This window comes from Carassius carassius, chromosome 36 (assembly GCF_963082965.1).
Source record: "Carassius carassius chromosome 36, fCarCar2.1, whole genome shotgun sequence".
Lineage (NCBI taxonomy): Eukaryota > Metazoa > Chordata > Actinopteri > Cypriniformes > Cyprinidae > Carassius > Carassius carassius.
Genome location: NC_081790.1, coordinates 7,705,812 through 7,727,748, shown reverse-complemented (window position 1 = coordinate 7,727,748; position 21,937 = coordinate 7,705,812). Strand labels below are relative to the sequence as shown.

General features: G+C 39.1%; 2 protein-coding genes and 1 long non-coding RNA gene across 4 annotated transcripts in view; 2 read left to right on the top strand and 1 right to left on the bottom strand.

The window, feature by feature from the left end:
• The window catches only part of specc1lb (sperm antigen with calponin homology and coiled-coil domains 1-like b), a 30,116-nt gene extending 15,218 nt beyond the window's left edge, over positions 1-14,898 (bottom strand). Inside the window, exons 1-10 of the mRNA XM_059525430.1 lie at positions 14,876-14,898; positions 13,579-13,785; positions 4,941-5,121; positions 4,648-4,792; positions 2,842-4,484; positions 1,476-1,683; positions 1,121-1,194; positions 857-1,032; positions 555-718; positions 160-275 (exon numbers count right to left, since the gene is read on the bottom strand). Coding sequence (XP_059381413.1) covers positions 160-275; positions 555-718; positions 857-1,032; positions 1,121-1,194; positions 1,476-1,683; positions 2,842-4,484; positions 4,648-4,792; positions 4,941-5,121; positions 13,579-13,785; positions 14,876-14,898 — 2,937 coding nt within the window. The remainder of the gene's footprint in view (positions 1-159; positions 276-554; positions 719-856; positions 1,033-1,120; positions 1,195-1,475; positions 1,684-2,841; positions 4,485-4,647; positions 4,793-4,940; positions 5,122-13,578; positions 13,786-14,875) is intronic.
• Positions 14,899-15,863: 965 nt separating this feature from the next.
• Positions 15,864-19,320, top strand: LOC132117049 (protein SET-like). 2 transcript variants are annotated; one of them, XM_059526079.1, is made up of 8 exons: positions 15,864-16,152; positions 17,129-17,186; positions 17,270-17,412; positions 17,507-17,610; positions 17,700-17,813; positions 17,917-18,087; positions 18,168-18,303; positions 18,466-19,320. In XM_059526079.1, the coding sequence occupies exons 1-8, from the start codon at positions 16,080-16,082 to the stop codon at positions 18,468-18,470; spliced, it is 804 nt and encodes a 267-aa protein (XP_059382062.1). In that variant the 5' UTR covers positions 15,864-16,079; the 3' UTR covers positions 18,471-19,320. The 2 variants fall into 2 exon arrangements, with proteins under 2 accessions (XP_059382062.1, XP_059382061.1); XM_059526078.1 differs by having other exon boundaries at positions 15,865-16,152; positions 18,168-18,308.
• A 937-nt stretch (positions 19,321-20,257) lies between these two features.
• Positions 20,258-21,554, top strand: LOC132117047 (uncharacterized). The gene is made up of 3 exons (XR_009425731.1): positions 20,258-20,574; positions 20,688-20,748; positions 21,364-21,554. It is a non-coding gene; the product is annotated as an uncharacterized LOC132117047 (long non-coding RNA).
• The last annotated feature ends 383 nt before the right edge of the window (positions 21,555-21,937 follow it).

The following is a 21,937-nucleotide window of genomic DNA, read 5'->3' as shown; positions in this document are numbered from 1 at the left end:
ATGAACTAACAACTGTATTTTTATTAACTAGCATTAAAAAAGAAGTAGAAATACTGTAATAAATGTATTGTTCGTTGTTTACTCATTTTCATACATTAACTAAAGTTAACAAATGAAAACTTATTTTAAAGTGTAACCATTAATTCTAATTATTTATACCTGCATGGGAGAGACAGCAGCGGCTGGAGGGGTTTTGATGGGACTGGGACTGAGGGGAGTTCTGGAAATAGCAGCAGCAACAGCAACAGCAGCGGCAGGACTGGCTGAAACAGGACCTTTGTATAGAGAAACAGATGGAGAAACAGAAAAAAATGATTTATATATTTGCATTCCAGCATATCAGATTGCTAATCTGTCATTTAAATAAGGGTTTTATCTTGTAGTACACTTCAGGGTAAACCCCTTGGACACACTTACAGCAAAATGGCTCAATAGTCCTTGTGATGTTCAAACAACCTACAACCTTCTAGCAACCAGTAAAGATTTATAAACACCGTGACACAACACCCTAAATGTGAGCATGTATATTCATAAATCTGCACGAATTTATGAACCTTGTGAGGCGTTGTCGAAGCTCTTGATGAGTGTTTTGACAGTGGGTGAAGGTTCAGAGGAAGTGGAGGAACGTCGGCTCAGGCCCATCCCCTGCCTCAGCGCAGCCAAGTCTCTTTCTACTGCGTTCATATAATTATACACACGGCCACGCTCCTCTTCCTGTCTGTAATGCAAGCAAACTCTGTCACATAAATCTCCAGCATATGCAAATATTTGTACATATAAAAACAATCACACAACCTGTGTCAACATCCCTGTTGTCACAACGCATTGCATTGTAAATTTGCATTAAATCTCTTACGTCTTGCTATTTAGTTCATCCAGCTCTTTGTTCATCTTCTCATTTTGCTCTTGAGCTTCTTGCAGGCGGCGCCGCAGGTCTCCGATCTCCTCCTGAGCTTCTGTCTTGATGTCGTTGGCGATGATGACAGCTGTCTGCAGATCAGCTTGGAACTGACGCCACTCGGCTGATTCCTCCTGTGAGTGACAGGTGTGGAAGAATGAATCAACCAATAAATGGCATAATGATACATAAAACAGAAACAAATAAAAAGGGAAAATGTACCCGCAATTTTCGGTGAAGAACCTTAATCTCCTTCTCCATGTCATACTTCTGATCATGAAGCTTTTTGATGGAATCTAAAGTGAAAAAAGGTTTATATAGGTTTAATATAGGTTTATAAAGAAAGTTGAAATATCTTTTAAAATAATGTCAAAATAATGTCTGTCTATTGTCTACTCTGGTAGCTCAATGACGCCTCTATGTGGACAGAAGCATGAATAACCACAAGATAATGAAAACAGAACATTTGGTCATCAACACCAAATTCGTTTTTACATACATATATATATTTATGACAATCTGCCTATACATACACACATATATACATTAAATATAGAGCTTAGTAACTATCACTTACTCTCCAGGTCAGAAATGATGAGGTTGTCATGAAGCTTGACAGCACGATGCTGCTCGACTTCATCCTCCAGCTCAAAGATGGTCTCCTTCATGTCGGCGATCTCTGTGTCCTTCTCCTCCAGCTCAGAGCACTGCTGCTCCAGGAGATGCTTCTGCTCTGCTAACTGTGCCTGGACATCGTCACGAAATGCTCGGAACTCCCCCTCCAGCTTTGGGAACATAAAGATACACACAATACATTAGCACACTGCTACTACTTAACCTGGAGGTTCAATATCTGTGCTTTAAGTTTATGCTTATGCTGTTCAAAACTCCACAATGCAATGCCAGGCAATTATTATATTCCTGCTAGGAATTCTGAGTGGTTGTTAGCATGTTGCTACTAGGAACTGGTTGTTCAAAATCTGTTTAGAAAGCATACATTTGGAACTCTTGTTTGACTTTCATGAAGTTGAAAACTACATATTACCTATGCTAATGGCTGTTCAAAACTGGATATCACAATGCTATGATGATCTGGGTGGTTGCTAAGGTTGTTATGTAGTCCAATCATGTTACTAGGGAACTAGATGTTCAATATCAATACTCAAAACAAATGTTGGGGAACACTTTAACTTGCAAGAAGTTGAAATTTCATCCAGCTACCGTATTTTCCGGACTATAAGTCGCACTTTTTTTTTTTCATAGTTTGGCTGGTCCTGCGACTTATAGTCAGGTGCGACTTATTTATCAAAATTAATTTGACATGAACCAAGAGAAATGAACTAAGAGAACTGAACCAAGAGAAAACATTACCATCTCCAGCCGCGAGACAGCTGTAGACGGTAATGTTTTCTCTTGGTTCTAAATAAATGCGACTTATAGTCCAGTGCGACTTATATGTTTTTTCCCTCATCATGGCGTATTTTTGGACTGATGCGACTTATACTCAGGTGCGACTTATAGTCCAAAAAATACGGTACATATCTAATATGCTAATACTATGCTAAGGCATGATGAAGACTGACACGAAAGAGAAGAAACTGTTAAATAAAGTTATTTTATTTGCGCACATAAATATCCTCGTAGTTTCACGAAATGAAGGTTGAACCACTGATGTCACATGGACTATTTTAACGATGTCCTTATTACCTTTCTGGACCTTGAACGCATCCGATGCATTATGGGAGGGTCAGAAAGCTCTCGAATTTCATCCAAAAAAAAAATCTTAATTTGTGCTCTGATGATGAACGAAGGTCTTACGGGTTTGGAACCACATGAGAGTGAGTAATTAAAGACAGAATTACCATTTTTGGGTGAACTATCCTTTTAAAACAACTCAAGATAATCAAAGTTATAAGTTATCGGAGTGTGTTTGTAAGTTTCACCTTGCTAATTGCCTCCTGGAGCTGGGCAGCTTCACTGCGTGTGTGCCCCAGGTCCTCTTGTAACTGAGCTGCTTTGGCCTCTGCTCGCTCTTTGTCTAATCTCTCGCTGTCCAGCAGTTGGCGTATGTCTGTCTTATCCCCTGCATTGTGAATGGAGAGGAGCTGGGCCACTCTCTGCCTCTCTTGCTCAAGTTGGATTCTGCAGTGATTCAACTCCACCTGCTCCCCTTCGGACACCACCCTCAGTGCTTCCAATTCTGCTTTAGCGACAGCCCGTTCCCTCCGCTCCATTTCCACAGCTCTCTCAGCCATATGGACACGCTCCTTCAATGCCGCCATTAGTCCATGGGCTTCTGCGTTCTCCTCTTCTGCCATCTTAAGTGCACTGCTTAGCTGTTGTTGAACGCCCAACAACTGCTCCCGCTCAAAATGTGAGCCCTCGTTCAGCTCGGCGTAGCGCCTTTCCAGCTCCACATATCGGCCGCTTTTGGCATCTTCATCATCCTTGGCGTAGGCCACCCGATGCTCGTCAAGAAGGCCTCGGAAGTAATCCAGTTGTCTTCCGTACAGTTCTAATCGCTCCCCTTGCTGACAGATGGAGTCAACCAGAATGCCACGCTCCTCGCCAAGGCGTTCATTCTCTGTGGTCAGCTCTTGCGTGATCTGCTGCAGGTCAGCAAGCTCCTGCAGAGTGGCCTGGAGTTCTTCTGCTGTGCTGTGCTGGTTCTCCTCCATTTGATGGATGCGCTCAGTCAGGCAGGCCACGGAAATCTCACTGGTGTTCCCGCTGCTGCCCCTGCGGGAATGTTCCCGGCTCGGTGGCCCTCCTTCTGATTCAGAAGAGGATCCACAACCTGAGGGCGCATCCAGAGCATCATCACTGGAGGTGATCGGCTGGTAGGCCTCACTGCACTCACTGTCCAGTGCATCTGAAGAGCCTACACGTCTCGTTTCTGAAAGCAGGTCCTCGGTAGAGCCTTGGGCAGAGCCTTCTGCAAAAGATGCAGGCATACCACCCCCACAGTTTTCGCTGTGACCTCCACTGCCTCCACCAGATACAGGCTCAGGACTAAAGGATGGGCAGCGCAGAACTTTATCAGGGCTGTCTAGACGATGCTCCAGAGAGAAGCCAAGAGCATTGAGACGATCCTTCAGCATCCGGTTTTCACTCTTCAGCATATTTAGCTCATCAAGGATGCCCTGGTTCTGGTCTTGAAGGAGGAGCAGAGTGGACTCCACATCTGTGGCACTGATCACAGAAGAAATCTCTTTCTCCCGAGGCTGCTTGGTTTCTTGAGATGCTTGTCCTGCATCAGGGGCCTCAAGTTCTTCCAGACCAAGTTGGGCTCTCATACCTCTAAGTTCAGAGCGGAGATGGAGGATCTCCAGGTCTTTGCTTTTGGCTAAGTCCAGCAGGTCCTTCACTTGGCACTCCAGCACTGCTTTCTGGCTCATCTGGCTGTCTAGGCGAGATTTGCTAATCCGAGAATCAGTCTCAGCTACGTTACGGCATCGTGATCGTTTCTGAGGCATGGCATCGTTGGGTCCGGCAAGCTTTTTGGCAACACTAGTTCTGGAACGTTCTCGCACGTTCTCTCGGGTCGTACCTGGATCCTTGGCTGTGGATGACAAGGCACACCTTCCTGAAAGACCAACAGAAGAAAGAAATGGGTATAAGCAGAAATATTTCCATAACCAAATAACTGTTATGGATATTTCAGTAGCTGTGGGCTTCAAAGTATTTTTGCAGCAAACAAAACACTTCCCCTTAAACATCTTCAAAACCAAGGCAATGCTTAGTGTTACCTGAAATGGTCTTGGACCTGGTCTCAGTGCTGCTGGTGTTCTGAGAGGAGCTTCCTCTCTTGTTTCTAGCAGTAGTGTTACTGTTGCTAACAGATACTGGTCCACTTCCTGCACTCACCGCTGGGAGGTCATCATTGCTCTTTGCCTGGTTATCATGCAAAAAATTAAGTTAATAATCTGCTACAGACCAATCACAATGCAACACAAAGCTAAATTCTTAGCTTGCACTTGGTTCAACATATTCAGAATGATTAAATACAAATGTTTCAGCTTCCTCCATATTAAACAATTACCTTAGACAGTGGAGCTGAACTCTGGGTTTTGTTCGTCATCTTGCCACCAGTGCCCATATTACGGTTTCCCTCAGGTCTGCCTGGGGCTTTAGTGCCCGCTGAGGTTCTGGAGGTGGCGGCCGTGGGCTTGGTCGCCTTTTTCATGCTTGGCTCCAGGTTCTTGATACATTTACAGCGTAATCTAAATGAATGAAATGGCAGTGGAGTCATTTTGGCACATTACACACTTTTAAATGGACCAACAAAAAAATGCAGTTAATACTGAATGATAATTCAGTATTATACAGAAAATACAGAACAGTTTCTGAACAGAATAGCATGCAGTTCTAAGTAAACCCAGCCGTAGAAAAACTGCATCACAAAGACATCGCTACAACATTTTTTTTTCTTCAAAACAATAGTTTTGTCCTGTTGCATTCAATCATGCAGAGCTTTAATCGAAATATCTCATTACCTTACTCCAGCAATGGTTATTTTCCTCGGGGAACACATTGTGTACAAGTCTATGTTTTTGCAAGGAGGCAGTTGGAATGTAACATTACAGTCCCCGAGGACTCTATTTATGCAGCTTTACACACACTGTAAACTCAGACACTTTAGGGGAAAACAGTCATTGGCCAGTGTTTGAATGCACACAAGACTGTGTGATTGGAGGAGGGTCAGAAGAGGATGGAACTGCCTTTCTTATCACATCATCATGGGTGGAGGCCAAGCCATTGGAAGAGCTGACCAACTGCGCCTAGCCTTAAAAGGCTTTGAAAGTCCAGAGCAGCAGCGCTAGGCCTGAGGCTAGAAAAAACACAACAGCTATCCGTAGTACAGAGGAAAAAAAAAAAGCTGTTTGAAAAATTAAATTGTTTTTGTGGGTATGAACATGCTTCGCTCCAACTGTAAGGTCAGGGGGGGTTAAAAAAATTATATGTATAATATGTATATTATACATTACATAATTCATTTTTATCTTATGTCTATATATTAGTCTTAATATGTAAAAACTCTATAGCCCATCTGTAAGAGTTATGTAGCTATGAAATTCATATTTTAAGAAGAAAAGAAGTCTAGAAGAGAGATCTGTGCAAGTATAAGTGTACTAGCATATTGATGTAACTTCTAGAAATCTAAAAAAAGAGACTTCACCGCAATGTTCATGCAGCTAGTGAACTATGAACTTTTTCTTGCCCTTATGTGGCCTTACTTTGCAAATTAAAACTATGGCGATTTGGATACTTTGATGGCAAACAGATGAGGCATGCCCAGATAGACACAAGCCTAAACACCCCTATTTCTCCCGCAAGCCTTTTAAGTTGATATGCTTGAACAGGAGTCAAAACAAAAAGCACCACACCCAACTGCAGACCATAACTCATAGTCCTGATATTTAATGAATATGAAGCCAAACCTGATAGTACTGTAAAATGTAGCCATCTTTATATTAAATGACTTATGTGTTGAAAATAAACACAAATAAATTAGAATAAGAATTAAAATAAGTCTTAAATTATTCTATTATGGATTCAATTATAGTGTGTGAAGGAAGAAAAACTATGAAAATAAATTTCAGAAATTAGGATAGGATAGGATAAACTTTATTTGTCCCCGAAGGGAAATGTGTCTTGGGCAAAGTGCTACAGTGTTGTTCTGAACAGACAATAATAATAATCATACATGCCAACCCTCCCTAATTTTCCGGGAGAATCCCGAATTTCAAAGCCCCTCCCGAAAATCTCCCGGACCGACCTTTCTCCCGATTTCCACCCGGACAACAATATTGCTACACCATCCGTCACTGGGCGCCGTTTTAGACCAAACGCTTGCGCTCCCATGGCGTCTGTCGTTGCTATGCAACCAAACTGCGCTCTCCATGATGACGACGAAGAAGTATCAGCAAAGGATTAATTGATTTCTAGCCTCACCTCGGCTCGCATTAGCTTTACTACTAGATATATTTCTGGAGATGAGAAGGAAAAACCCGCCTGTAAAAAGTAGCGCACCACGTTGCTTCCATTATGAGCGTGCTCACCGCGGCCGCGCACCTACGGTTGAAATAACGACCTTGAGCGCGAAAAAGATGCGATATGTGAACGGCCCCTAGAAGCAGACGTCTGAAATGAAAGGCAAGAACAGCTATTTATTTAGCTTTAGACTGTTACATGAAAATTTAAAAATGAAATGTCATAATTAATGTTTTGAGAGTTTACTTATGTAATTGTTGCATTAGGCAATGAATTAATAAATGTTTATTGATAAGATCTAGCTATTTCATATCTCTTCATTTACAGTAGCTAACAAATTAGGGTCTAACCTCCTGAGGAGAGGCCTTAAGGAATTGAATTTGTCAAATAAATGAATTACATTTTTCTTTGCGTTTGTGTATGTGATATTATATATGACGACACATCGTTTGTGTATGTGATATATATGACGACACACAACCCCCCCCCGGTCCTTTTTAATATCTCCCTAATTCTGAGGTCTCAAGGTTGGCAAGTATGATAATAATAATAATAATAAAATAAAAAGAAAAATTCCATTATGAGCGTTTCTTAAAGGAGCTATGTGGAGGTTTTTACTTAAAAAAATCTTTAAGATAGAGTTTTCATTTGTACATATATGAGCCAACCATGATGTAAAAAAAAAGAATGACACCTCGACTGTCCACCACGGTTGCCTCTATCAGCCTGTAGGCTCAATTGTGTGTGGAGGAGTCGGGCCCGAATTGGCGCGAAAATTCACAAAATGTGACGTCATGCGCATTCTCGTCTACTTGGGCTTACAACCGTACGGCACGCCAGCCATTATAGTAAGCACCGGCAATAGTGTTTTCAAATGGACTCTGCGGATGGAAAGAAGCGACCAGCCTCCAGCACAATTCAGACACCCACGGACACTCCTCGTAAGTAAGTAAAAAAAAAAAAAGATAGTGCGCACTGAGAACGAGCATGGGACTGGCTGCAGTCCCTCTAACGGCCACAGGTGTCATTAACGGTTAGAAATTTCAGAACCTACGCAATGCTCCTTTAAAGGGATCGTTCCCTTAAAAATAAACATTCTGTCAACATTTACTCAACCTCACAATGTTCCAAATCTGTATGTTTTTTTTCTGTGCTGTCAAATCCATTAATCATGATTAACTGCATCCAAAATAAAAGTTTGTTTACATAATATATGTGTGTGTGTGTGTGTGTGAACTGTGTATATCCATATATATCCAAAAATATTTCACAATTTTACAGTTTTTTCTGTTCTTTGAATCAAATTAATGCAGGCTTGATGAGCAGACGAGGCTTCTTTAAAAAAAAAACATTGCACATTCTACGGCTCAACAACTTTTGAATGGTAGCGTGTATCTAACACCTATAAATGGCATATTTCTTAAATATATACGTGTGTGTGTATTTATACAACATATTTATAAATATACACTGACTGCACACACACACATTTATTGTGGATTTTGGATGCAACTAATTATGATTAATCGATTTGACATTTTGAAAACTGTGATGTTTTTTGGCCATACAGTGGAAATCAAATGATAGCGAAATGGTTTGGTTACCAGCATTCCTCAAAATATCTTCTTTTGTGTTCCACCAAAAGTAGATTTAGAAAAGAAAAGAAAGGATTTGGAATGACATGAGGGTGAGTAAATGATGACAGAATTAAAATTTTTGGGTGCACTATCACTTCAACAAGCATTAGCAATGAAGCTAAGCATTACAGTCATTTTTGTCAAGCACACGTCGGAAACTATAAAATCTTAAAAGTTATTGGACAAACCTGGAGGAAAGAAAAATACGCTATGCAGTAAAATTATTCTGCTGAGTAGATTTTACTTCCCACCTTAGAGGTCATTGCAGACAACTTTCTGTCAAACTCAAAACATTCCATCCAAATTTGATTTTAGTGCTCGATATGCAAACAGCTACCGGACATTTAAGTGCGGTACAGCACCACAACACTTCAACACACTTCTAAAAAGGATTAAAAAACACAGAGCCTCAACCATGAGGGAGCACACAAGAATCATATCAGGAAACAGGATTCTGAACTGAGAGCATGTAACACATGCCGTACTCTAGGACTCCAAAGAAGTTATAGAAAAAAAGAGGCATTCAAAGCTTTTAAGAACAGGGTGGTTATGTCTTTCAAGTCAACTCGGACTATGAACGACCAGAACGTGCATGTCTTTCAATGTCTCTTGAGGTCTAGGGTCATTCCAGGTACATAAAGGAGCCTGTCGAGCACCTGTTCAGATGGTGGTCTTCAACACAGATGTCCAAACAAAACCAGACACAGTCAGATAGAACACATCAAAGCAATTTTTTTAAATATATCAAAATTCTGAAACATTCCAAAACAACACTTTTTTTAAGGCCCATTCACAACAAGAACATTAAAGGGGTACTCCACCCTAAAATGAAAATTTTGTCATTAATCACTTACCTCCATGTCGTTCCAAGCCCGTAAAAGCTCTATTCATCTTTGGAACACAATTTAAAATATTTTGGACAAAATCCTGGAGGAGTCCCATAGACTGCCAAGTAAAATACACTGTCAAGGTCCATAAAAGGTATGAAAAGTCGTCGTCAAAATACTCCATCTGCCATCAGACGTGCAAACTGGGTTATATGAAGTGACAAGAACAGTTTTTGTAAGCGAAAAAACAGAAATAATGACTTTATTTAATAATTCCTTTGTCAACAGTCTCCTCTGTGTCTCTCCATATCACCGTATACTGCATATGCTCTTTTGTGTCCTCTGCGCCACAAGGATGTGATGTTTTATTTTAAATCAAAGCTAAATACATGTAGAAACAGCACATCCTTGTGTTGCAGAGGAACCTAGACAGTGTTATTTACTTGGCAGTCTATGGGACAGTCTCAAGCCTCCAGGTTTTCATCCAAAATATCTTAAATTGTGTTCTGAAGACAAACAGAGCTTTTACAGGGTTGGAACGACATGTGGGTAAAGTGATTAATGACAAAATTTTCATTTTGGGGTGGAGTAACCCTTTAACTATAATGATAACTATAACTAAAACGCTTTCATTATCACTCTAATCTTCTACCACAACTAGAACAATACCATTGGAAACTTGGCAACCAATCAGAATCCATTAGACTAGATTTTTTTTTAGGACATATCTGAAACTATGTTTCACACAACCAAATGCCATACCGAAAGCCAATTTCAATTCAATTTCAATTTTATTTCTATAGCGCATTTACAACAGCCTCCCGGCTGACCAAAGTGCTTTACAGAAGAGCAAGAATATAACACATACATGAAAAATAGACCAGACAAAAATTTAAAACCACCCATTTACAAAATTTAGCGTATCACAGTAGTCAGTACACTAAGGAAAATAAAAAAGTTTTTAGCAAGGACTTAAAAATAGACAAGGAAGGGGCCAGTCTGATTTCTAAATGCAGGGTATTCCAGAGTCGTGGCCCAGCCACCGCAAATGCACGCTCCCCTCTACGCTTTAGCCTAACGCGAGGGACCACCAACAGAGCCTGGTCACAGGATCGTAGGCTTCTAGATGGAGTATAGGGATGGAGAAGTTCAGATAAATAGACAGGAGCTATGTTATGAAGGGATTTATAAATGAAGAGGAGAATTTTAAAATCTATTCTCTGAGAAATCGGCAACCAGTGAAGGGATCTAAGAATTGGAGTGATGTGTTCATGTTTACGACAGTTTAAAAGACATACCGAAAGCCACCCCTGTTTTATCACCCATTGCTGTGGACTTTAATGTAGTTATCGATTTAGTTATCATTCTTGGTACGAATGGGCCTTTAGACGTATTGGCCATGTTTACATTTCTTCCTGTGTGGTCGATTTGCCTGTGGAAGCGACAGTGTGTGATGATGCTTTAAATGTGTGCAAGATGGTGGAAAGTAGTTTGGCCCTTGTGTATGCAGGACGAGAAAATGTATCCAATGCTGTTGGTAAGAAAAATAAATGGACACTTCTCTTTGTGAAACATGACAGAAATGTGCAAAAAGAAGCATAGAAATTAACAATCCTTAAAAACCCTGACTGGTGCACTCCAGAAAAACAGATGCTGTTTTGTCGAGGGAGATCCATGTGGTAAAGACGTTGATCTGTTACCTCCCGGTCCGAAAGGAAAGCCACAGTGAAGTTCAGACTTTTTGCCCCAACGTTAAAAGAAAATAGACCTCATGGGGAATAATACAGACCTTTTGAAAAACAAAAACAAGAAGAAATTCTCTCGAGAGGGAATCCAAGAACCACTGAACAATCCAGGAATCTCTAAACGGTGACCGCAGTCCTGACCTTCTGACGCTCAGCCTGAACAAACCGTTTGATATGCAAAACAGGTGAAACAGCCCTGTGGAGTTCAAGGGATTCGATTTCTTCACCGCATCTCAACACAAACCTATGAATCCGGTGTTTGGATTATTCAGCTGGATATTTCAGCCACACATCTAATGGAAATTCCTCACAGACCTGACACAGCAGCCGCTTGTTAGGAGGAATGTGTTTGTTTGGATAGTTGATTACACACACTGAACAGTCTGCAATTATTACAGCAGGAGGCCTAAACTTGTAAATAAGCTTATATATATATATATATAAAAATCTCAAAACTACTCATAGTGAGAAAAAAACACTACTTTTAAAAGTGGTTTCCATTGAGTGAGATTCAGTCCCAATCTCTGCCAAAGGTCTGAGACATAAGAACCATGACGCTACTAATAAGAGCTTCCATTCAATGAAATCATTCCTCTGAGAGCTGCTAATGTGCTCAAGCAGAGTGCCGTCTGATCAAGAGAGATACAACTGGGTCAGCGTCCACAGGACGTCCCACTGGGCACACAAGTCTGTTGAAACCAATACAAATTTCTAATGAAGTGCTCAAAGGACAAAAACATATCAGAAAAATCAGCATGCAGGAAGCAAAACATTACAGAATTTTTTTTTATGAGCCATTATAAAGGTTTCTTTGATGTCATAAATGACATGTTGAAATCAAGTCAACATAAAACAGGTTTCACAACCCACATTTCCAATACAGGATATTCAATGAGAAGGAAAAAAAAAGTAGAGTGGTACCTGATTTTATCCAATGGGAACTGACTGGATTGTGAAAAGTGGCTTTATATACTAGAATGGAGCCAGGTGGTTGGAGGGATGTTTACATTTTGAAAGAGTATAAAGACTAGTTATTTTCAGCAAACAAAAATATTAGCAAACAAAACCATTCGGCCAAAACAGTAGGACATTTTTTTTTTCGTTTTTTTTTATTTAGTTTCAGCTGAAATAGATTATTGACTGAAACAGTTTCCAATAAAGTGTGTCAGTGGTTTGATTTTGATTTCTAGGTTTAGATAAAAATAATAATTTTGATGCATCACTCATAAAGACAAATGTATTTTTTTTTCTCTAGTATAACACACACTAATGAATCATTCACAATAAGTCCAGGAACATTTATGATGAAAGCAAATAGATCGGTTTTGAGGAGGATTAGCAAAAGGCCACACATTTTGAAAGTTAAACGCTAAATCTCAGCACCTAAAATGCATGACTAAACCAATCCCTGCTCAGCTGTGGAAAGCGTCGAGTTCTGAATCTGAAAGCAATAAAAGTGACCTGTTCCGGACCAAGAAAAATATTCCTCAGGTGATGGTCCTCTAAATAAAAAATTCATAAAAGTATTTCACACAGCCCAATCAGCAAAGTATTAAATGCAATCAATCTTTCATTACCAGCTATAAGGGTTTGCCATTATCCATATACTCTAGCCTGAAGCACTCCTCAAAATGCTTTGGATGTCAGGAATGTGCTGCTGCCTGCTAGAATCAATTCAAACAGCTCATCAAATGCCTTCATGAGAAAAAGCTATGGATGCCATAGATTCAGAAGAGCCTATTCTGAACAACTGTAAAGGATATTCTCTTGCCATTAATGACACATTCTAGATGTATTTTTGTTAAATAATTACCATTATGATACGACCTTCTTATTTACTGTATGTAGATAGTCTACATAAAATTATTTTGAGAAGTTAACGTCATGTGGGGTGAAATGCTACACAATAATTATCTATTCATAAAACACATCAACAACATGACGACATTTACCAGAAGTCCTCTGATGTGGGACAGGCTCAAAACCACCACTTTAAAGGGAGGACAATCTTCTTAAAATGAGTTACTTTTCATGCTTAAAATACCGGTTTGTCAAACAGATCTTAATAGATCTCACTACAAAAGGGATTTATGTCTTTTAATCTTAAAAAATAGTTATGGAACACTAAAGTGAACAGTATTTTTGAAATGTGACATGCATCTTAACTTGAAACTGGCACAGCTGCTATCATAAATTACATAATATAACATACATAAAAGTTATTATGACTCATGTTATGACAAACGCAACATTATTTCCATCAAGACACAAACTTCTCATCAGTTATATAGTTGCAGTTTGCATTGACATCAAATGACGATTCATTGATCTATGATTTAGAAAAAAGTTTTAAACGCTCCCGATGGGCCTAAGTGGCTCTTTACCGATAGAACAGACGACAACCGAGCTGGGACACAATCCAGAGGAATAAACCACATCGATCGAGCAGAGGACAATGACTTAAATGACATTTTTACCTTGTGTTCCTCGGAGACCTTCCTAGAATGTATCCGAATGGACGGAGGCTGGCGTCTTCATTACAGAAGTGAAAATAAACGTCTTTGTAGAGTAAAAGCAGCACGTCTTTTCGATTCCCCGGCAGCAGACTGATGCTTGCTTGTGTTTCCCAGTCCTCCCAGCAGAGTCCAACGCGGTGTGAAGCACGAAACAATATTAGCTCACGTCTTTTTTGAGTAATGTTTAGTATTTTCAAAATAAAAGTCTTTGACAAAATTTGCTTTTTCCCGAAGAATTTGTTTGTTGTGTTTGTTGTATAGAGTAGACTGAAGTGTGGTGGAAGAAGAGGAAGAACATTTTAAACTACAAAAATAATTGCTTTTTTTGTAGTAGTAGTAGTATGTAGTAGTGGCTTAACAGTAAAAAAAAAAAAAAAAAAAAAACATCTCAGGGGACACTAAAACAAAGGTTGCAGCAGGACATTCCCAAATTTGGATGAACCAGATCAAAGGACTAGTGTTGCAGTCTTCAAGAAATTTGTTTACTCTGATACTTTAGATGAAAAGCTTATTTAAAGTTAATTAAAGACAAATAAAGACACTCTCTTTCATAAAGACACTTCCCTGATGTATGGACGTAATTTAAAACCACAAACCACAAGCATAAATCATAATTAAGCTCTATCTTTCCTCAGTTAATACTGCTAAAGTCAGGAATCACTGTATTTTGTATATAACTGAACGAATACTGAATAATCGATTAAACTGATATATGAATTTGCACAAAGCCTTTATTTTTTTTAAAACACGCATGTCTTTTCTTTATGATGTCTGGCTTCACAAAAACTAGCTATTTGCTTGACGTGTGTGTCTTCTTTTCGGAGGCGCGCATGGCCGCGCGGTTTGTGAAATTAGCCATGTAAAACATACATAGATATTATGTCCGAGGATTTGCTAAGCTTAATATTTATAAACACCGATACATGCACAATTTTCCTCAAAATGTTCATCAAAACGTATTCTGCAATCAGAGGCAAAAACAGTGTGTAGCTATATATATTGCTACACACTGTAGCAAAACTATAGCTATATATATACACTGCTCCCCGGGCGCCGCAGCATAAATGGCTGCCCACTGCTCTGGGTGTGTGCTCACAGTGTGTGTGTGTGTGTGTTCACTGCTCTGTGTGTGTGCATTTCGGATGGGTTAAATGCAGAGCACAAATTCTGAGTATGGGTCACCATACTTGGCTGAATGTCACTTCACTTTCATATATATATAAGCATTCAAATAAATTAATGGAGATGAATGAATTACGATTGCAGTTTTTTCAGCTCCATATTATGTGTTACCTACACCAAGCCTGTGTGACTTTGTTGAACTCATATTAGGTAAAATATGAAATATGGTGTTCAATTTAATGATGACAAAGACAACAAAAATAACAAATTAATAATTTTATTTAGCAAATTCTTATTCACCAAGGAAATATTAAATTGACAAAAGTGACAGTAAAGACAATATGTGACCCTGGAGCACAAAACCAGTAACACGGGTATATTTATAGCAATAACCAAAAATACATTGTACAGGACAAATTATACATTTTTCTTTTATGCTTAAAATCATTAGGATATTAAGTATCATGTGTCATGAAGATATTTTGTAATATCTTCATGAATATTATCAAATATTATTCTATCCTAACAAACCATACATCAGTGGAAAACTTATTTACTCAGCTTTTAGATGATGTGTTAAAATAAATTACCCTTATGACTAGTTTTGATCCAGGGTCACATATTACAAAGGACCAGCACAACTGTTCTCAGCATTAATAATAAGAATGTTTTTTTTTTTATTGAGCTCCAAATCAGCATATCAGAATGATTTCTGAAGGATAATGTGACCAATGAAGACTGATGAAATGACTTCTGAAAATTCAGCTTTGCAATCACATGAATAAATTACATTTTAAAATATATTCAGATAGAAAACTGTCATTTTAAATTGCAATAATATTTCACAATAGTACAGTTTTTTACTATTTTTTTCATCTAACGAATGAAGCTTGGAAAGAGATTTATATCCAAAACATTAAAAAAATCGTATCAGTGTGTATAATAATCAATGTTCGATATTTCTTATAATAACATTTTTTACTAAGTGTGCAAAATATTTTTCTGCTCCAATTTGTCTTATTTTTATTTTAAATATAACCTATCCAAATATTATATTATATTATATTACGCTTGCCCAGGAGGAGGCGTGGCTCTTAAATCTCTATTGGGCGGGTGTCAGAGAGGAGGAGGAGCGTGCTGTGATACGCGTCTCTGCTGTGTGAGTGCGCGTGTGTTGTATGTGTGGAGGGGAAGCGCAACACACGTTGTGATATTCGCACTTCTAAACTGAGCTTGAACCAACTTTATTTCCCCTTCTTTCGCTTTCCGCGAGCGGAGGAGGTCGTACCGGAGTCTTTGTTTTAGGAGTAAGAAGGCAAATCACCGGCTGTGGGGGAATAATGTCGGCGTCGGCGGCAAAAGTGAGCCGAAAGGAGCAGAACTCGAATCACGACGGAGCGGACGAGACCTCGGGTAAAGTAATGGCGGCCTCCTGAGCACCGCCATTTTCAGTAACTTACACTTATTGCGTTTAAAGCACGAATATCAGTTTTAACTAGCCGCTTGGCGTTTATTTGAACCTTTAAGTGAAGCCCGAGTTTGTGCCCGTTTAATCCAGCAGAAGTCGGTGTGATTTCAGTAAAGTGATGTTGCGCGCACCGGAGGCCATGTTTCCTCGCGCGGCGGCTTCATTGTAAGTTACCACGCGCGACGAACATTGCTCTCGCATGCCGTTTAGTTTTCGAAAACCTCACGTTTCCCGGTCGTTTCCGCTTATGTGCTCAGCTTTGTATTTTTAAAACCAATGTGGCTCGAGTGCAATCTGTGCGCTGTTTTGCGCTCATGTTGTGTGCTAATAGGCTAACTGGTTATTGTGTCTTCCCCGCCATCACGAGCCGTTCCCGCATGTGTCACCAACCACACCGCCGCTGCATCACAAATCACCCTAGAGGTGTTTAATGACGCTCAAGCGGGTCGAAATTGCATTCTGATCTAATCTAACTTCTCATGCACGGCAGTAATGTGTAATTCGTTAGTAGGAAGGTAAATCTGGCCCAGCGCGTGGCCTCCTCCTCCGTTTAAACCTCGCGGCCTTGCGCAGCTGCTGCTGAAACTGCACCGGATTGAGCTGGTCGACTGGCGTAAACACCACGCTTTCACTTTTAACTTAAATTTGTTGCTTTATATAGGATGAGGCTGGATAAAATAATTTTGCTTTGTTTCGTTCTGTAGATTTAGGAAATAGATCGTGTTTACATTGTACGAATGCATTGATTGTGTTTTAGTATGTAACGTTAACCGTTGCACGTGTGTAATATATGAAGTCATGCGGTTGTTCTTCCGTATATAAGGTTCTCATGCATGTGTAATTTTGTCCTGCATTTTTTCGCAGGGTATTAATGGCATATCGAATTAGCATTTGTTTATTTTAAGATTTGTTGCATTTCAGAAAAAGAGCAACAGGAGGCAATTGAACACATTGATGAAGTACAGAATGAAATCGACAGGTAAGTTTGCCAAGTTTCTTTAGCCTCATTGATAAGTTTACATTTAATGCGCTTTTTATTTATACATTTTATTTTTTCCTCAGACTGAATGAGCAGGCAAGTGAGGAAATTTTAAAAGTTGAGCAGAAGTACAATAAGCTACGTCAGCCGTTCTTCCAGAAGAGATCAGAACTCATAGCAAAAATCCCAAACTTCTGGGTCACAACATTCGTCAACCATCCACAAGGTGAGAAGATGTGTTATACTGCGATTAGTTGATGTAAAATATGGTTTACTCTTGAAATAGATTAATGTATTGTAATTTTTTTTTTGACTAATAGTCTCAGCCTTGCTTGGTGAGGAGGATGAAGAATCACTTCATTACCTGACCAGAGTGGAGGTCACAGAATTTGAGGACATCAAATCAGGTTACAGAATAGATTTTGTAAGTACACTTTTTTTTTGTCTGGTCGAGTCTGAAAGTAATGCACAGCTGTGAGACAGAGACCTGTAATTGTATCTTTTGTCTTGCAGTACTTTGATGAAAATCCATACTTTGAAAACAAAGTCCTTTCAAAAGAGTTCCACTTGAATGAGAGCGGTGACCCGTCTTCAAAATCCACTGAAATCAAATGGAAGGCTGGAAAGGTGGGTTAACATTTAATGTTTTTGGGGTGTGTGTTTTTTTTTTTTTTTTTGACTTGATGCCATTTCCTATTGAGTGTCCTTTAACCGATTCTGTATGATGCAGGACCTGACGAAGCGTGCTGGACAGACACCGAACAAGGCAGGGAAGAAAAGGCAACATGAAGAGCCTGAGAGCTTCTTCACCTGGTTCGCCGATCACTCCGACGCAGGGGCTGATGAACTCGGGGAGGTCATTAAAGATGACATCTGGCCCAACCCTCTGCAGTACTACCTGGTAAGAAATATTGCATTACTGCAGGTGTATATTAGTATTAACAAGTCAGAATTTGTACTTATCTTTTCCTCTCTCGTCAGGTTCCGGATATGGATGATGAAGAGGGTGAAGGTGAGGAGGAAGATGATGAGGAAGAGGAGGGTTTGGAGGACATAGATGAAGAAGGAGACGAGGATGAGGGAGAGGAAGATGAAGAGGAGGATGATGGAGAAGATGGTGAGGTGAGAATTATTTAAAGCTTTGGCTTTAATTTGAAGGCTGATTACAGTTACTTTGTATTGAAATGAATGTCAGTTATCTTGATTTAAAATGTATTAGTAAGATCTTCAGAAACCTTTTTGCCCCCCTAAATAAAATTTTTCTTTTCGTCATTTTCAGGATGATGGTGAAGATGACTAAAGGCTGATAAGGACATATTCCAACACTCGAACCTGTTCTTTCTTTTTTGAAATCATCCTCCGACCACGGGAGCAAAAAGCTTTGTTTTTATTAATTTTTTTTGTTTGTTTTTTGTGCTCCATCTTCTGTTCTACTGAACCCTTCTTGTCCTGACCATGTCTAAACCCAGTTAATTCCTTGGACACACAGTTCCTGCATTGGAAAACTAGTGGCATCTCGTTGCTGAAGCCTCTTGCGTCATCTTTAATTACCACCATCTCCAAAGACAAATATAAAATAATACCAATCTGCACGTCATCCTCTGTAGACTAAACTGAAGTAAATAGCAGTTTATATATTAAGTATTTGAAATGGATTTTTTTTCTGTGAATGGTTGTGAGTTGAAGTAATAAGCCATGGTGCAGTGATCTAATCATAGCATACATACCTAGCCACTCTTTTCTTTTTCCTTTGTATATTTTCTTAAATGCAGAGGTGGGCCCCAAAGAGTTGACACTGTTTTTCCTATGTGACATATTGGACAAAAGGAAAGCACCAGCTAGCTTCTGTCACCTCTTGTAAATGTTTGGGGTCAATATCAAGGTATGGCAGTTATTATTGTCGACAGTTAAAATGGGGTCGGGTGGGGCAAGTGGGCATTTGACACATCAACATTTGGGTTTATGTTGATTTGAATTTTCATTGTAATGTTTTACAGACACCCATGAGGTTTGAAACATTTTTAATAAAAACAAAACACAAAAAAAAACTTCCTCTTGTAATTTTGAGCTTGGCTAATTCAAGGATTATTTAAATGAGATAATAAAGCCTGTAGAATCTTAAAGAACTCTACAAGTGGTCTTTTCTCCACCCGTTTCTTTATTGGAGACATACAAATGAACATGTACAAGGTTTTTACACTTATTTAAATGTTTTTGTATATAAAAACATAAGTATAATTTTATAGTTTGTTTAACTTGTTGAATTGTATGTCATTAACAACTAAAATAGCACACTTTGAGGTATTGCAGAAAGCTGGGTTATTACTACATATACTAGCATATCATGCACACCAAGTTACAGGATATCCAAGGGAAACTACATTTATCACTTAAATTTATTAATAATAAAATATACTTCTAAAAGTATAATTTTAACGTTAAAATGGCTTATTTACACACCATGTACACATGCAAATTTAATCTGTGAGTCACCATGTCACCTCAATACCTATTATTATTTCTATATTTTATATTTAAGTAAACTTAAATCAAGAGTTTTAAGAGGATATGTGAGAAAACAAAATGTTAAGGGATCAGTGTATATAATATAAAAAGAGAACGTTGTATTATTTAATGATGAATACAAAAAAAGTTTATATAACGTTAAAGCTTATATTAGACGCCTGAGGCTATTATGGATATTTTTTTCATGACAGTCATGTATTCATATATTTTTCCCTGTGCTAGTTAGTTGTATACGATGTTTTTGTATGTATTACTTCTAAAAACGTTCACTTGCTTAAACTGTGTTAGGTTTTTATTTATTTATTTGTTTTTATTATTAATATTTACCGAATTATAAGAATGGCACAGGAAAAATTTATATAATACAACACTGAAACTGCAAAAAGTAGGTTGACCAATCAGAAGCTAACACCAGTGACGTACAGCGGACAGCTAATCATTGATTGGCTCACGGTATCCATGGCAGCGCCGTCACGGAAATTGAGGAACGAACAACCATAGACAGTAAAAGAAACAACGATGTGCAGTGGCCAAATACAATAACAATAACTTGGACAATTAGCGATAAGAAGTGTTTTTCCATCACAGAAGCAGATATTGATTCGCCCAACATAAAACAGTTTGTAAATATGTTGAATAACCAGAAAATCGTGCTTTATGAAAAATAATCGCTAGCTCAATGCTAACTGTAACGCCTGGAGACAAAACATGTTGTAGAGATATACCTTAGTGTTGAAATCTTTTAATCTTGTACTTCTGAGATAAAGCGTGAGACATTTTAAACATGTTCACGGATGAAACTCTTGCTTTAATTGGCGCTGAATCGACATGGAGAAAGTCACACCAGCAAACGCAAGAATCGGTAACTTAAGTAGAAAAAGTTAGCTTACCTTCTCTAACCAGAATATTCATGCACTTGAAAAAAATATCAGTCCTTTTGTGTGATGATGTATAATGTGTTTTATTCCCGCCCAGAGAAGCTGTCAAACTCTTCCAGTTCACACAAGCCAAAGATGTGTTAGACAGCAGCACCAGTGTTGCCAGATTGTAAATGTCCAAGTATCGTACCAGTTCAAAATTACCGTACACGAGTCAAAAGAGTTATCTATTCTAAACCAATTACATTTTAACACGGCCTGCAAATTACCAATAAGCGATAAGCCGTATGGTTGGAAGCAGTACAACAAAATACTATCCCATTATTTTCAGTGACTTTCTGCGTCACGGCGCATGTTAAAACATATTAAAATTATTTTAACATTTGCTTTGTCGCGTCCAGCGTAGGCGGAATTTAGCTGTTGCAGTGTGGCGCAGTTAACTCATAACTACACATCTGAGCCGCTTTTATTGGAAGACTGCGTGTTGCCAGATGTTGAAGGATTTATTGCTGTCATGGACCGCAACATAGTGCTCGTTGGCCTTAAAGCAGGGCACCCACCCTCCCTGAGGTGCACACGAACGCATTTAGAGTGTCTGTAATGAGCCGATTAAGTGTATGAGTAAAGAAGCAACTGTCATCATTTAACTTGTCATAAAATTCTGAAATTATCGTACATTACGGGATTTTTTTCATTATTGATCGTACAGAGGTAAAGATTATCGTACAAATACGATAATTATCGTACGTCTGGCAACACTGAGCAGCACCCAGACAGAAGACCAGATCAGTCAAACACTCCCCCAAGATCAAAACATCTCTCACTTTCCTGGTGTCTGCACTTCTTGTATAGAGCTGAAGACGTAGTTACCAAAGAACTGGTGAAAAGCTCCAAGAGTCATGCTTTTTGATGGGTTTGAGGTTAACTGTGAGGATCACAGTCGGTGAGAGCCTTGAATGCAAAAAAAGTCACCTTACGGGCACCGTATATACTAATAATTGTATTAATAATTTTTTTTAATGATCTTACAACTGGTGATTTTTTTTTGCACAGGTGTCCTGCATGTACCGTCTTCAGCGTGTTGATGCTCTGTAAAGGGTTCTGCAAGTCACCGGTGTGTCCTGGAACTGCACCGGTTCGGTCATAGGTTGTGGATTCGGCCGGTAACAGCCCTTTCCCAATACAGAGACTTTAAACCACCTGCTGTCGTAATGTTAATGCTGTTTTTTGGGGTAAGTGTGGTTGATGGTGATTGGAGCGATGAGAAGGCTTATGTGTGCATGTGGAACCTGAACCCAAACTGGCCGGACGTGATCATAGATGTAGTCACTCCAGTCTGTGCTTCCA